The sequence below is a fragment of the Embiotoca jacksoni genome, unplaced genomic scaffold, assembly GCF_022577435.1.
Source record: "Embiotoca jacksoni isolate LCO1_2020_lvr unplaced genomic scaffold, fEmbJac1.0.p SCAF_10, whole genome shotgun sequence".
NCBI classification, from domain to species: Eukaryota; Metazoa; Chordata; class Actinopteri; family Embiotocidae; genus Embiotoca; species Embiotoca jacksoni.
Window position 1 is genome coordinate 14,341,510 of NW_027185230.1, and position 14,230 is coordinate 14,355,739.

The 14,230-nt window shown below is 42.9% G+C and overlaps 1 protein-coding gene across 1 annotated transcript in view; it reads right to left on the reverse strand.

Moving 5' to 3' along the window:
• Positions 1-1,391: 1,391 nt before the first annotated feature.
• LOC138209917 (disabled homolog 2-interacting protein-like) overlaps positions 1,392-14,230 on the reverse strand; it is a 164,014-nt gene continuing 151,175 nt past the window's right edge. Inside the window, 4 exon segments of the mRNA XM_069168729.1 lie at positions 1,392-5,320; positions 6,762-6,849; positions 6,973-7,175; positions 13,495-13,632. Coding sequence (XP_069024830.1) covers positions 5,153-5,320; positions 6,762-6,849; positions 6,973-7,175; positions 13,495-13,632 — 597 coding nt within the window. The 3' untranslated portion in view covers positions 1,392-5,152.

Genomic DNA, 14,230 nt, shown 5'->3' on the forward strand with positions numbered 1-14,230 from the left:
CATCTCTGTGTACTGATGGGCAAGTCAGTCATTTTTTTTTTTTTTTTTTTTTTTTTTTTTTTTTTTTTTTTATAACTTGGTCATGTGATAGCGGAGTGAAAAGTAACACACCAGAGGTAGAAGCATGACGGAGTCGCAAAGTGAAGTACCTGAGACTGTCAGTAAGAGTATTTGTTATCTAGTATATGTGGGATAGTACGCAGTGTTTCCTTCTACCGTTGTATTGCAGGGCGCCCCCCCCCCCGTGCACGCGCTAAGGATTGTGGGCATCCTATGTCTTTTTTTTTTTTTTGGCGTACTAAATAATATGGCAGTAAGTGTGTTTCATAAAGGGGCGGAGCCTCACTCACACAGCTGGTGGACACGGGCGAGTCTCACCGGAGTCAGACCAACTGCACTCGTTATGTGACACCCCCCCCCCCCCTCCCCAGCCACCCATCTTTAAAAAAAAAATTTTTTTTTTACTTCATGCATTTCCTTAAGCTAAGTGCATTTTGCATCCCTTGAGAGAGATTATTTCATGCCTGCTTGAAGCATTTTTTTTTTTTTTAATAGAAATTACATTAAAGCGGAATGAAAAGTACGTCCCGAGCGAGCGCTTCTGTTTTTTTTGTTTTTTTTTTCTCGAGCCTTTCGATACTTTGGGAAGGGCGAGCGCCGGAGAGAAGGCCGAGCGGCAGCGTTTCATCAGCTCGGCGGCCCGAATGTGTGTCTTTGCCGCAGGGAGCCCCGTTCCACTTGGCCGGAGGAATAAATGGGCCTCGCAGGGAGCAATTAACAACACGGGGGGGCCTTTAAAAACACTCGCCGTGGAGATCTGCCGCGTACGGGCTTGGCTTTTCGCACTCGATCGCACGTAACAACAATAATAACAACAATAATAACAACGATAATATTTCAAAATGCGTTTTACGTTGCCTTCCGGCAACATTTTAACACAATCGTTTTATTTAATGGAAACTTTTTGATCAAAAATCCCCGTTTTTGTTGTGCAGGATTTTTTTTTTTTTCTTTTCCCTTTGCCCACTGTGGGAGAGTTAACAATCGAAGCGGTATGTAGGTCAGGCTTGCCAAGAGGAAGTAGACACCGCTCGAGCCAGTCTTTCACATCGCTCCATCACAGCCCTCCGCTCTGCCTTTGGACATCCCCACCCCCCCTCCACCTCCCCCCCCCCCTCCACCTCCCCCCCCCCCCCGAGTCTGAGCATATGTTCTTTTCTCGCTGCCCGCCGTCTAATCGAGGCCCGCTCGAGCATTTAATGATTTAATGAACACGTGATCCGTCGCACGCGCCCTCAAATCGAGCTTCGTTTTCCATTTCACGACGTGACGGAGAACGACGCGAGGCGAGGCGAGGCGAGAACACAAAGACGCCCAGAGAGAGGAAGGAGATTTTTTAAAATAGCTAAATAAAACTTTAATAGGTCTAGTTGCAAATGTACATAAATTGCACAGCCACATTTCGTCAACACAAATTCCTCTGTACATTATTGTTTTGTCACTGTCGTCAAAGGAAGCAGAATCCAGCAAATACTTTATACTTTCAACATACTTACAAAAGTATTTTCTACAAGATAATAGAAAACATACAACATCTTTTACTTTATTTATAGCTTTATATTTTTGATTCGTCTTGTCGGAGTGGCTGAACTGTGTCAGGAAGTGAGCTCATGGTTTTTCTGATTCATGAAATTAGAACGGAGCTGGGTTGATGGGTGGGAGCAATGAACCGGTAGCTGAGAAGTTCAATTAGAAAGCAAACATCGGAGTGCCTCTCCTACTTTAATCGGTGTTGATGTGACGGCCCGTCGTGAGTTTTCATTTTTGTAAAGTTTAAAGCAAGACCATGTGACTTTTGCACTCAATCAGTACACGGGACATTTACCGCTGAACTGCAACCTCAGCTGTTGTGACAGTAAGAGTCGTCAGTAATGGGCCTTTGATAAGTAAATATACCTCAAATCTGCTCAAATTAATCATAAAAAAACAAACAATTTTCAAAACAGGAGAATAAATTTCGTCTGTACGTTAGCAATAAAACTTCTGAGTGCATTGAACCGAGCAGCGGTGCGTTTTTAATTCCTAATTGATTGATCTATAAGAAAAAGAATGTGTTATATCTTCTGTCAAAAGTAACATAGTCTTGCTTTTCATTTTTAAAGCTGGAGTGGTGTATTTTTTTAATTTTATTTATTCCAACAGGAGGATTTTTCAGTCTGAGGCATCTAAATGATAAAAAAAAAAAAAAAAAAAAAAAAAAAAAAAAAAAAAAAAGTGATGTTCTGTTCGTCCTATGTAGCCTAAAGTTTTGTGAATGAGCTATATAAAAAAAAAAAAAAAAAAAAAAAATCCCTTTCTTCAGTTTTTTTTTTAAACTTTGCCACGTTTTTTTTTTTTTTTTTAAAAACACCTGAAACAGGCGCCAGCTGTGCTAAAAATAAAATAAAAAAAAAAGAGCGGATTATAAACACCAACCACTGAACGTAAAAGTGCATAGAGCTAGACTGATGAGAAATACAGGATTGTGCTTGTGTATCTCATCGAGACTGGACAAAGCTTGGCCTGAAACCAGCGAGGCATCGTACATCCCGAGAGTCAAACTCCAACTTAATCAGGTTTTTTTTTGTTTTTTTTTTTGGCTAGTGATATTACACTCTAAATACAAAAAACAATAGCTTTAACAGATAGAACACTGAAAGGTTAATTTAATCGTATAGTTCTACCCAATGAGGACAGATGACTGACTGAGCTATTTTGTATTTACAATATCCATAATGATACAGCAGAGTTTGAGCACGAGATACATTTACAAAAAGCTCTGTTAACATTAGGTAAAAATAGTGAGCAATTTTATTTACACTTTCCCGGGCTGTCCAACCTCTCGATACACTCAGTCAGTAAGCATATATACGCGCCATGTCTGCTGCAAGCCATTCAATCATCGTCATCGTCGCCGTCCAACCGGCAACCGGAGAAAACAAATGGTGATACCGACGCTACCGTTGGCTCTAGAGCGAGGATGGAGCATGCAGAGCCTCACGCTTGATGTATATAGTTTGTTACAGGTAAGAAAAATGAATACAAAAATATACAAAATACAGACGGTGAGATGCTATGGCGCGATGACGGGAGAGTTTAAAAGGACCGAACCCCATGTTAAGACCAACTGTGAGTAAAGCATCTTCACATTCAGAAGAACGAGGGATGAAGGAGGGTAGACGTGAGGAAGAGAGAGAAAAAAAAAAAAAAAAAAAACACAGAGGAAAGAGAGATGAAGCCACTGGGATCAATAGAGTCACAGTTTGGATGCAGCATACTTCATTACCACGGACAGATAAAGCAGTCAGAGAGGAAATGTTGTAAGTAAGGAGGCCATTGTGACAACGGCACACTGGTCCAGTGTATAGAATGAGCGAGTGTGTCGAAACACGTCTCTCAATAGCTCTTGTGCAACTAGAGAAAAAAAAAAAACAACAAAAAAAAAAACAAGACCACACGTAGGCTATAACTCGTGACCCAACCAGAGTACAAATCTGGGTTTTGCGTGATCTGTGACTTTAAGAGCAGTGACGAGCACCAGATATGGAGAACCAATCGCAGGACTACACCAGAGGGTTGTTGTTTTTTTTGTTGTTTGTTTTTGAACTCCTGTGCAAGTTGCGCACACTGCAGCCAATTTGTTCAAAACTACTATTCAAGTTGCGCGAACTACGCCGGGGTTTGTTGGAAGTGCCGCGTGTCCATTTCTCTCCGTAGTGCGCGCTGTACGCGAAGGGTTTTGAGCACTGCGGGTGTCCGGAGGGCGACCGAGGCGCCGATCACCGCTCCGCGCGGTCTCCCTCCCCGGGGCTCGAAAGCAAGCTACACACTACAGTCTTTCATCGTCGAGAGAAGAAAAAAATAAAACTAGATCTCACTCATAAATAAAGGGCTGCTTTTATATTTGAGATTATCAAATATAGGTATATGTGTGTATACTCTATTGGAGAAAAACCAAAAAAAAACTGCATACATCTATATTAAATTTCATTAATATAGCATCACATAGAATTCATTTACTTTAGTGTTTTGATATACATTTATGTGTTTACAATTAATTTTTGTATTCTTTACAAATCCACAGTATAAGTTGTGCCTTTTTTTTTTTTCTTTCTTTTTTTTTTTTTTTTTTGCAGAAATAGGGGAGCTGCGGGATAAAGACGAGGTGTGTTCCTTACTTAAGGCGTTTCATGTACCAATAGCTTTTTCACAAAGTGCACTACGTCGGGATGGAGGAGGGAAGCAAAGGGTCGGCGGGACACTCAGGAACACACCCGGGCAAAGTGAAAGGGCAAAATAAAGAACATTGTTTTGGACAAAAAAAAAAATATCTATTTCTTTTGTAGCTCCTATTTGGTTCTTTACAAACAATGACTTTAAAATAAAGCGCGAGAAGGTAATCCCCTCGAGACGGCTTAAGCGATAATCTGCGGTGCGTGTCGTCGGTTTTTAGTGGGTCCGCTTGGTCGTCGAGAGGAGAGGAGAATAAAGAGAAGAGAGGAGGAGAGGAGGGGTTGCTAGGGCGACCGTGAGCGGTCGTCCCCCGTGTGTGGTTACATAGTGGTTCGTCCCGGGCGTCGGCAGGGGGGGGGGCTCGATCTGTCCCGGCGACCGCATACGTCCACCGGCAAAACTGTCTCTGACTGACGGACAGCTTTTGAGTTTTATATGTACAAGCTCTCGCCCCGCCTCCTCTGGCCGCGCCCCCCCCCCCTCCCCCCCCCCCCCTCGCAGTGAAGGCCGTCTGGTGATCTTGTCCTCTCGGGCGATCCGTCCGTGTCGCGTCGAAGTTCCGGCGCTTCTGGCTCGAGCTGACGGCCTCGCTCCCGCGCCGTCTCCGAAAGTGTAAAATGTCTTCCAAAATGTACTGTCCGCTTGTAAAACACACACGCACGCACGCACACACACACACACACACACACACACGCGCGCACACACACACACACACACGGTCTCGCAGTCAGGCATGCATCCGAGCATGCACGTTGACATCCTCTCCTTGAATAAACTGTACACACTCAGGCACGCCACACTCGCTCCGGGGGAGAAGGGAGGTTGGGAGGGGGGGAGGAGGAGGAGGAGGAGGAGGAGGAGGAGGCAGACGCCAGGCTGTCTAGCAGTTGCTGCTGTTCCTAAATTCTCCGTTCTCAGTGATCTGCAGTTTGGTTGGGTTGGTGGGGGAGATGCCGTTGCGGGTCTGCATGCTGTAGCGCTCCTTCAGCTGGGTGAGGGCGCTCATCAGACGGGCGTTGGCGGCGTCCAGCGACGCGATGCGCTTCTCCTGCAAACGAACACGCGGATACAGTTAAGACATAAAGTCTGATAAAAAACAACAACAACAACAACAAAAAAAAAAACATTTTTCGGAACTTTTTGAACTTGTTAAAGTGGCTAATTTCACCTCGATGAACGTCGGTGAGATGCGATCGTTAGTGTCCCCCCCCCCCTAAACTTATATAAATGGCTACCTGTTTCAAGTTTCACAAAAATGTTGACCAAGACGACGAAGGACAATGTGATGCCGTAACCATAACATTTTTTTTAACAATGACATCTGCAATACGTTCTCATTTTCTGTATCCCCGGATACAAAACTGTCACAGCAAGGCCACAATAGACCAAAACAAAACAAAAAAGGAGGCAATGATTTGAAATCACGTGGATGGCAAGCAACACATCCATTTTGCCTTATGATTTCTTTTATTTGTTTTTTTATTTTTTATTTTCGGGGATTCTAGTTACCTATTCTACCTATAAACTCTTGAAAAAAAAAAAGTAAACTGTCAAATTAAGTGGCAGTTACAAATCTGAACAAACTGTTCCTTCGCACGAGGCTGCGCTCCTCCGCGGAATCGACTTTCCCTTCCTGAATTTGTAATGACCTTTTTTTTTTTTTTATCTCCCTTCTCTTCGGGCCTGTTTACTGAAGGAGACAAATTATCGCCTCACTGTGGCGTATTAAGTTTGCACATTCAAACTGTCCTTACCGTGAAGGAGATTAATCACCTGTGCGTGTTCGTGTCAGGATTTGTGTAAATGTCACGGTCGCATTTTGTTTGCGAGACCGCTTTAAAAAAATAATCTACAAAGATGCATATTTGCGCTTCATTTTCTGCGCGTTTGCTTGCGCGTAACGTCCAAGTCTTCCGGGCTGCGACAAACACTCCAGCAGGGTTTTAATACTTCGCGACAACATTTGCGCCCGCGCAGTCATTCTCTGCGAAATCTATAATTACATTTCCAACATTCAGAATTTCCTTGCAACAAAAAAAAAAAAAACCCTGGAAAGCAACACCTTTTTTTTTTGTCTTTGTTGTGTTTTCTGAGATGGATTGAAAATGTAGTTGTTGTTTTTTTTTTGTACGAATAAGAACCGCCACGGATTATAGAGGAGCTGCGTGTTGACAGAAGACTAGACGAGACATTTGTAAATGTATGTTTCTTGAGAGAGAGAGTGGGAGGCAGCTGAGAAAATTCTGCTCAGCCATTCGAGCTTGTCAATGCCAGAGCTGTGACAGCTATGAATTAAACATCTCTTTGTATTTCAGTGACCCCCCCCCCCCCCCAACTCCCCCTTTGTTTCCTCGAGTACGGGACGCAAGCGACGGCACATGCAAATTGGAAACGCGCGGACGGAGAGGATCTACGAAAGCGTGCGTCGACCCGCCGAGGGGACGCTTCTTCCGTCGAGTCGGCGAGCGCGCGGCGGGAGGCGAGCTGACCTGCGCGTCGATGATCTTCTGTTTGGAGTCGACCACCGCCTGCATGTCGGAGTGGTCCTTCTTTAGCTCCTCCTCCACTGACATTAACCTGGGAAGCAAAAAAAAAAAAAAAAGACAAAAAAAAAGAAGAGGGGACGGCGTTTAGAGGAGTTGGAAGAGCGGACGCGGCGGACGGTCGCGAACCGGCTTTCCTCTTCCCTCCCCTCTCGACCTGCTGATGATGCCCTTCATCTGGAGGTCTTTGTCGTCCTGCTGTCTGCGCAGGCGCTCCTCCGACTCCTCCAGCCGCGCCTGGTACTCCATCAGCACCTTCTGCGCCTGCTCGTCCTGACCCTTCAGCCGGGCCTCGTACTCCTCCAGCTTCTGCACCGACGCCCGCAGCTTCTCCTGCAGCAACGCGATCTCCTGCTGGTACTGAGCAAAGAAGCGGGGGGGGGGAAAGGGGGGGGGGGAGGGGGGAGGAGGAGGAGACGGGGACACTCTCATCATCGTCGTCGTCGTCGTCGCCGCGCGTTGTCATTATCATCACAATCATCAAACCCCTATCAGCGTGGGGAGGGGGGGGGAGGAGGAGGGGGGGGGGGAGAGTGGAGGGGGGTGGGGGTCGGGGGACGAGGGACTCCTTCTTCATTACCGTAGCTGACAAGAACGAAACAGAAATCTCTCAATCAGGCCCCAGATTATGCCGTGTTGTTTCTGAGTGTAATTTCTGTGTGGAATAGAGAGACATCCTTTATCAGGAGAATCACACGCTTCATTTACAAGCTATTTGCCATAATAGCGTTGTTATACTGGACCTGTACAGCCGCGCTACAAAAAAAATAAAATAAATAAAAATAAAACTACCATCGACACGGAGATGCTTTCGTCAATACTTTCATTACAAGAAAAACGAAATCAGTTTCAAATAGAACTCTTTCACTAGTTCAGATATTAAAAACACAGAAAACGAAGAAGAGAGAGGACATTTTTTTTTTTTTTTTTTTTTTTTTGTAGGATGAATAAAGACAAGAAGATGTGAGAAGAGAGGGATGCAACCGGTGAAGTCGAAGCCTCGTCTGTGAAATAAGTCCTGAAAATCTGTCCCTGACCCGTCGCCGGACCTTTTGAAGAGATTTTTTTTTTTTTGAAGGAGTTCTCTTCAGGCTAGAGGAAGCAAGCGGAAGAATCAAATCTCTTCTGGGTAAAAAAAAAAAAAAGAAGTTAATTTCTTGTAACAATGGAGGGATACCGAGGGTCGTTCGGCATGTCACTGGACAACCAGTAAGAGTGAGACTACCGACAACAGCCTGCCTAACTATACCGGAAAACTGACTGCGCCCCGGGCAAGTCAGTCAAACCAGACACGCCTTCTTTGTGGCCTAAATTTGAATTAATTAAAGAAATATTTACAGAAGAGCACGGATCAAAAGGAGTACATTTAGCTGCTGACACCATAAAGACTCGTGGACATTTTTTTTTTATTTACTTTGAATTTGATGAGAGAAGTTGATGCTCTTTTGAATTGGGAGTCTATCGGAGCCCGGATGGGTCTCGGAGCCAGCCCCGAGTGGTCATCGGCGGTCTTGCACTTTGAGGCCCTTCCTCATCCTCGCCGGAGCTCAAATGTTAATTCGTTAAATTTGGTGACAAATTATCAAACAGCTGTCTACCTCACTAAAAACCACAAATGTCAAGCTGCTGCTGGCGCGACAGGAAAAGTCAAAGGGTCACCAAAGGTCAGAAGGATTCACCCTCTGGAGACCTTGAATGTCGGTACAAAATGTCACGGTAATCCGTCCGATATTTGTTGTGATATTAACTGGTGGACAGTTTATTTTTTTGCATCTTCATTACACTTGTAGTCAGTTTGCTTTGTCTGGGCTGAATTCTTGTCGTTCTAGTTTAAACAAAACGCTCCAGCTTTCAGCAACAACGGATGGAGAGCTATTTGAAAGACAAACTATCCTGAATTATCGGTTTCAATTACACACGGCGAGGAGGACGCTGCTGGGATCATTTATCTCTCCCTGTCACCTTGCACTTATTTATCCTCATGTCACTCTCCCGCCTTCCGCTGGGACATTTTCCCATCAATCGCTTCCCTTTCTCAGAGGGAATAGTGACCTCAGCTACCATTTTTTTCTTATCGGCTGCTCTACCGTTTTCTCCTTCCCTGCGCTCGTGTCACTCGATCCCCCCGAGAGTGAACCACACCTACTGTATCCGCGAAACGCGGAGAAAATCTAACTGCAGTGGAAGCGGTCAAACCTTTTCTCTCAGGCATTATTTATTTATTTTTTTTAAATCTTTTTTTTTACGCGCCCTCTTCTCCCTCTGGATTTGTCTGGAGGGTCAGAAACAAACTCAAACTGTTGCATTGTCACATATAACAGCTACAGGATCACAAGACTTAAGAATAAATCTGCTTTAATTGACTTAACATTCGTTTCGAGCAGGTAATTTGACGATAAATATTTTGTTTTCCTGAAATAAAACTCCACTTCACTAAATATTTCTGCATTTCAATCTTGTTTGGCTCCGAGTGTCGTATTGACTGTAACTGTCCTTGTGCAGATGTGTGTTTGATATTCAACAGACTAAAAGAGTGTAATTAACACATTTGAATATTGATGACACGGGGCAGAACAAAAGAGAGTTGGAAAAACAAAAGGTGCTTTGAACAGATGCGTCTCTGCACCTGTTTGTCCTGATGTCACATCTGACAGCGTTCCAGGTGGATTTTATTTCCATCCGTGCCGACATGGAAGATCTTTCCCTGGATGTAGCCGAGTCAAAGTTGCAGGTAAAGAAACTGATGGGAGATTAGTTACAGGATTCTCCCATCCCCTTAACATTTAAAGTTTATGGACTTTATAGAGAATAACCAATTAAAAATCAAGAGTCCGAAGACAGTCCACCTTTAAATATCAATAAGAGCTTCTCTGTTATTAAACTTGGGTTTACAGAGAAACAACTCGACACGACAGCAGCACGGACGATCAATCAAATCAATAAGATGGTGAACTGTATTTTCTGTATACCGCTGCTGCAATTTAATCAATGATGTTTTGTATTCTCAGTGGTCCTATGTTACTTTTATTTGTCTTCCAAATATATATCGTTATAAATGCCTAATGAGTTTTAAATGGGTTATAGTTGTTTTTGATAAATAAAAGATATATACAAATATTTCATGTTTTCAGAATTTGTATGTATATATTCAGCACTTGTTGTGTTCTCTTAATATAAAATATGGAATACATAACACACCTGTCTTTCTGACAGTAACCATCCTCCTCTACTTCATGCGGATTTAAACAGCAAGATCAGAAAATAATGTAGGCTACACCACAAAAATGTCCATTTTCCCGTGTTTGATGTGACACCTACAAATGTATGGTCTCAATTGTTAAGTTATTTTTGTTATTTCAGATTTGAACGCATCGTTACAGTGATTTGAAGGCGCAACTCTGAAGGTGCAGTTACTCAATTGCGACGCAAGGGGGAGTACCTGCTCGGTGAGCAGGAGTTGTGGTGAAGCTGCGCGAAGCTTCCGGTCCTCAGACTGAGAAGCAGGAACACATCTAACCTCTGTTTCCTCTGGCTTCCCGTACAAAAACAGGTTAGTAATGTTTGTTATACCATCACAATGCATTTTTTTTTTTTTAAAGTACTTTAAAAGTCTTATATATGTTGTTTAAAAACCTGCCCGTCCGCCACAATGGAGTCTTGCTCCCGGCTAAACAGTGTAAGAAAATGTCGGCCGTACAGTTGACATTTTACTTTACTGCTTATATCTTGTTTTCCTTTATTTTGTAAGTGTGTTCAGGCTCAATTACAGTAATAAAGCTACTAGTCAAATATATATTTTTTTTGTAGCTGGTAAGCAGCTTTAACTAATGAGTTGTATATATTAGCACGTCGGTAAGCCAAGTCATCCTGTTTCTTCTCAACAGATTTGTGAATTGTTTTATTCCAGCGGGGTTATTAGTACACGAGCACTCGAGCTGTAATGTTAGTCGAGTGGTTTTGTTATGAAGAGTTGATGTGAATACAAAAAAAAAAAAAAAAAAAAAAAAAATCTGATAATATTCTGTTGAATTAAGACGGAGAACACATCTAAATCCAAAACAGGACTTATCTTCTGCTTACTCGCTACTCATGTTTGAGGCCTGTAACATTTACATACGGCTGAGCACTGAAACATGATAGTAATAATAATAATAATAATAATAATAATAGTAATAATAATAATAATAATAGTAATAAAAAACTTGTATTTTGCGTAGCACCTTTCATACAAGAAATGCAGCTCGAAGTGCTTTAAAACATGCAAACGCTTTCCTAAAAACAAAACAAAAAAATCGAATTGCAAATAGCATCTATATAAAAAAAAAAAAAAAAAAAAAAAAAAAAAAAAAAAAAATAGCGTCTTATTTGTTGTTCAGTTACTCTGATTGTCTGATTTATTTATATTTGATCTCCTGAGGATTTTTCTACTGCTCCTCTTTGCAAGACAAATGCGCATCTACTTTGCTCTGGACCACCGAACACGTACAGCGTATGGAAATGAATGTGAACATTTTTGAAATGACTGGCTACAGGGCCTGCAGAGTTAAGACTTGCACGGGACCATTAGCTGCAGCTCGTGTCTGAGCAGCTGCGGGAAGATGTAATGTTTTTCCAAAACCCTTTCTCTTGTTGCCGCTCCGCTATTTTAAGGCGGCTGCGGCTTCTTTGTCAGGACCGAAGTTATTTCCTTCTTTGGTTGCTCTCCCTCGCCTCGCCTCGGCTCCGAGCTGCTTGGCTTCCATAAAGTATGAGATATGTGAGGGTGACAAGGTTTGTATTCATTATGGATGGGGGTGGGGTGGGGTGGGGGGAAATAAAAATAATAATAAATAAATAAAAAGAAATGGGTGAGCGTGTGGCAGCCAACCGAAGCAATGGAAGTGAAGCGGAGGGTGAATGGTTGTAAAAAAAAAAAAAATAAATAAATAAAAAAAAAAAGGGTTGCGGAGAAGAGGAAAGCAGGGAACGTAGGCAAGGAGAGGAAGCAGCAAAAAATAAATAAATAAATAAATAAATAAAATAAAAGCCTCTTTCTGTCTCTAGCTCTCACACAAGATACAAACGCACACAAGCTGCAACACGTCCGGGTGGATGTACTGCATGTGAATACACACACACATACACACACACATCTGGGTTTTTTTGGGCTGCTACGTTTTATTTTTCAAAGATGGTGAGACATAGGGAAGAGTTGTAAGGGGAGGCTTTTTGAGGTGAATGGGGGATTTTTTTTTTTTTTTTTTTTAATTTTTTTTTTAATGATATCCCAAGTTATTCATGATTTCTATGTGAGATAAGGGAAATAATTTTTTGCCTTCGAGTTGTTGTATTTACCGAGAGGACTCCTTCAGAGCGGCCCTCCTCCGGTGGTATTAACGACCTCGGATCGCGCGTCTGGGAATTTTCCGGAAGCTCCCGAGTTAACGACTTGTGACGTTTTTTTTGCTGACGTTTTTTTTTTTTTTTTTTTTTTTTTTAAATATGGGGGAACGCTGCTGAAATTCATTTATCATTGCACGGTAAGTTAATATGCTAATTCAATTTTAGTCGTCTTCGTGGTCTCAAGATACGTCTGAGGGGAAACGGTGTTCCCAACGGCCTCATTTTTTCCCCCTCTTGTCATCGTCTCCGCATTTCCTGCATTACTGCTGCGTCCACGAGCTGCGACGCGTTCGCTGACATTTACGTAAATGGCGGAGGCCGGGGAAGTTCAATTTTCATTGGGTATTTACCGAATGAATTGCATTGTCCTGTCTTTGCATTTCCTGCGAACGTTATGCTCGCTTTCTAAATTGTTATATTCTCCGCGGCTTCGAGAAACCGTCCCATGTTGTTCTCATGACTTGATTGACAAGCACCTTATGTTGTAACCACGACGTCACACTAATATATTTTTTTAGCCTCTGTGGCTTCTAGAAAGCGTCCGTGTTGCTGTTATCGAGTTCATCGTTGTTAGCGAGGTTCTTCGAATCTGTCCGATGACGTCTTTAAATGTTTCAACAGCCGACAATTAGTTTTGGTCATTTTTCAGACATTCCCCGCTTTTCAAATGTGAGAATTTGATACTTTTCTTTGTCGTACGTGATAAAAAACTGAATATATTTAGATTTTTAATACATGGGCTGTAGGTACTTTAAAAAAAAAAAAAGTATTTATTTATTTTTTACTGTTTTTTTGACATTTCATAGGCCAAATGATTAACCCATGAATCGAGAAAATATTCAGCAGATTAATATATTTGTTGCAGTCACAGTGGTGATATTCAATTGTGGTGCCCGCTGACAACCACGCTGATATTCTTGTTCGCTATATTTAGCCTATATTAGCTACTTTCTGCAATTCCTGCAGTAAATCCGTACATTTTTTTAACATTTTTTTTTCCAATTTCCACGACCGAATTAATATGCAATAAATGCTTGCTGTGTTATAAATGTGCGTAGTATGGCTTGAAGTGGCAAATTGTCTAACAAACCTGGGGCTCAGAGGCAAAGGCAGAGTGGGAATATATAGAGCAGGTAATTGAGAATAGAAGGGGTGTTTTCAGGAGGGAGGTAAATGAGGGAACTAATGAGTGGTAAAGAGAGAAAGGACAGGTCAGTGGGGGTATCAGGGCTGAAGGTTGAGGTGGTTTGTGAAAGGAAGGGGGTTGGTAAAGGTCAGAGGTTGGATGGCAGGTTACCTTCTCCACCTGAGTTAGATCCTCTCTGTTTCTCAGTGACTCGGGCTCCATCCCCTCATGGTCTAAAAACTGCACATTCATATTCAAAAGCCAGGCTGCTGTGCGGTCCAGCGCACTTGGGTTCACTGGGGAGGGGGCCTAGTGAAACCAACACAACACACACACACACACACACACACACACACACGCGCGCGCACGCACACACACACACACACACACACACACACACACACACACACGCATGAGCTGAGTGCAAGTGACGGGGAGGGAGGGAGAAGCAGGGAGGTTGCAATAACACCACAGAAACAACAGAAATAAGCTTGAAATGCACCAACTCATTTGGATTGAAAGCAGCAGGTGGAATGGATACACGCTCCAGTCTTCACGCTCACACACACTTTGAGGCAGGTGTTTTTATTTTTATATATTTTTTTTTTTATTTTGTTGTTGTTTTTCACATGTGTGAGTGAGAACACCTACAGCGTCATACTCGCAGCAAGGAAGGTAACAACTCTAAAAATAAAGGAGCGAATTGAAACCGGCCCGGAGGCGGAAACCCGCAGTTATGCTGTGTTTTGGTTTCCGTCCGCCAGCTCCCTGACGACCAGCTGAGCAGAGAGGCGGCCGTGGTGCCGCGGCGAGTACGCGAGAGGGAAAACGCCGATGCTTTTACAATCCAACACGCTCCTTTTGCACTCGGGGCGTTCGAAAATGCCGAAGTGTCTGAATATCTGAA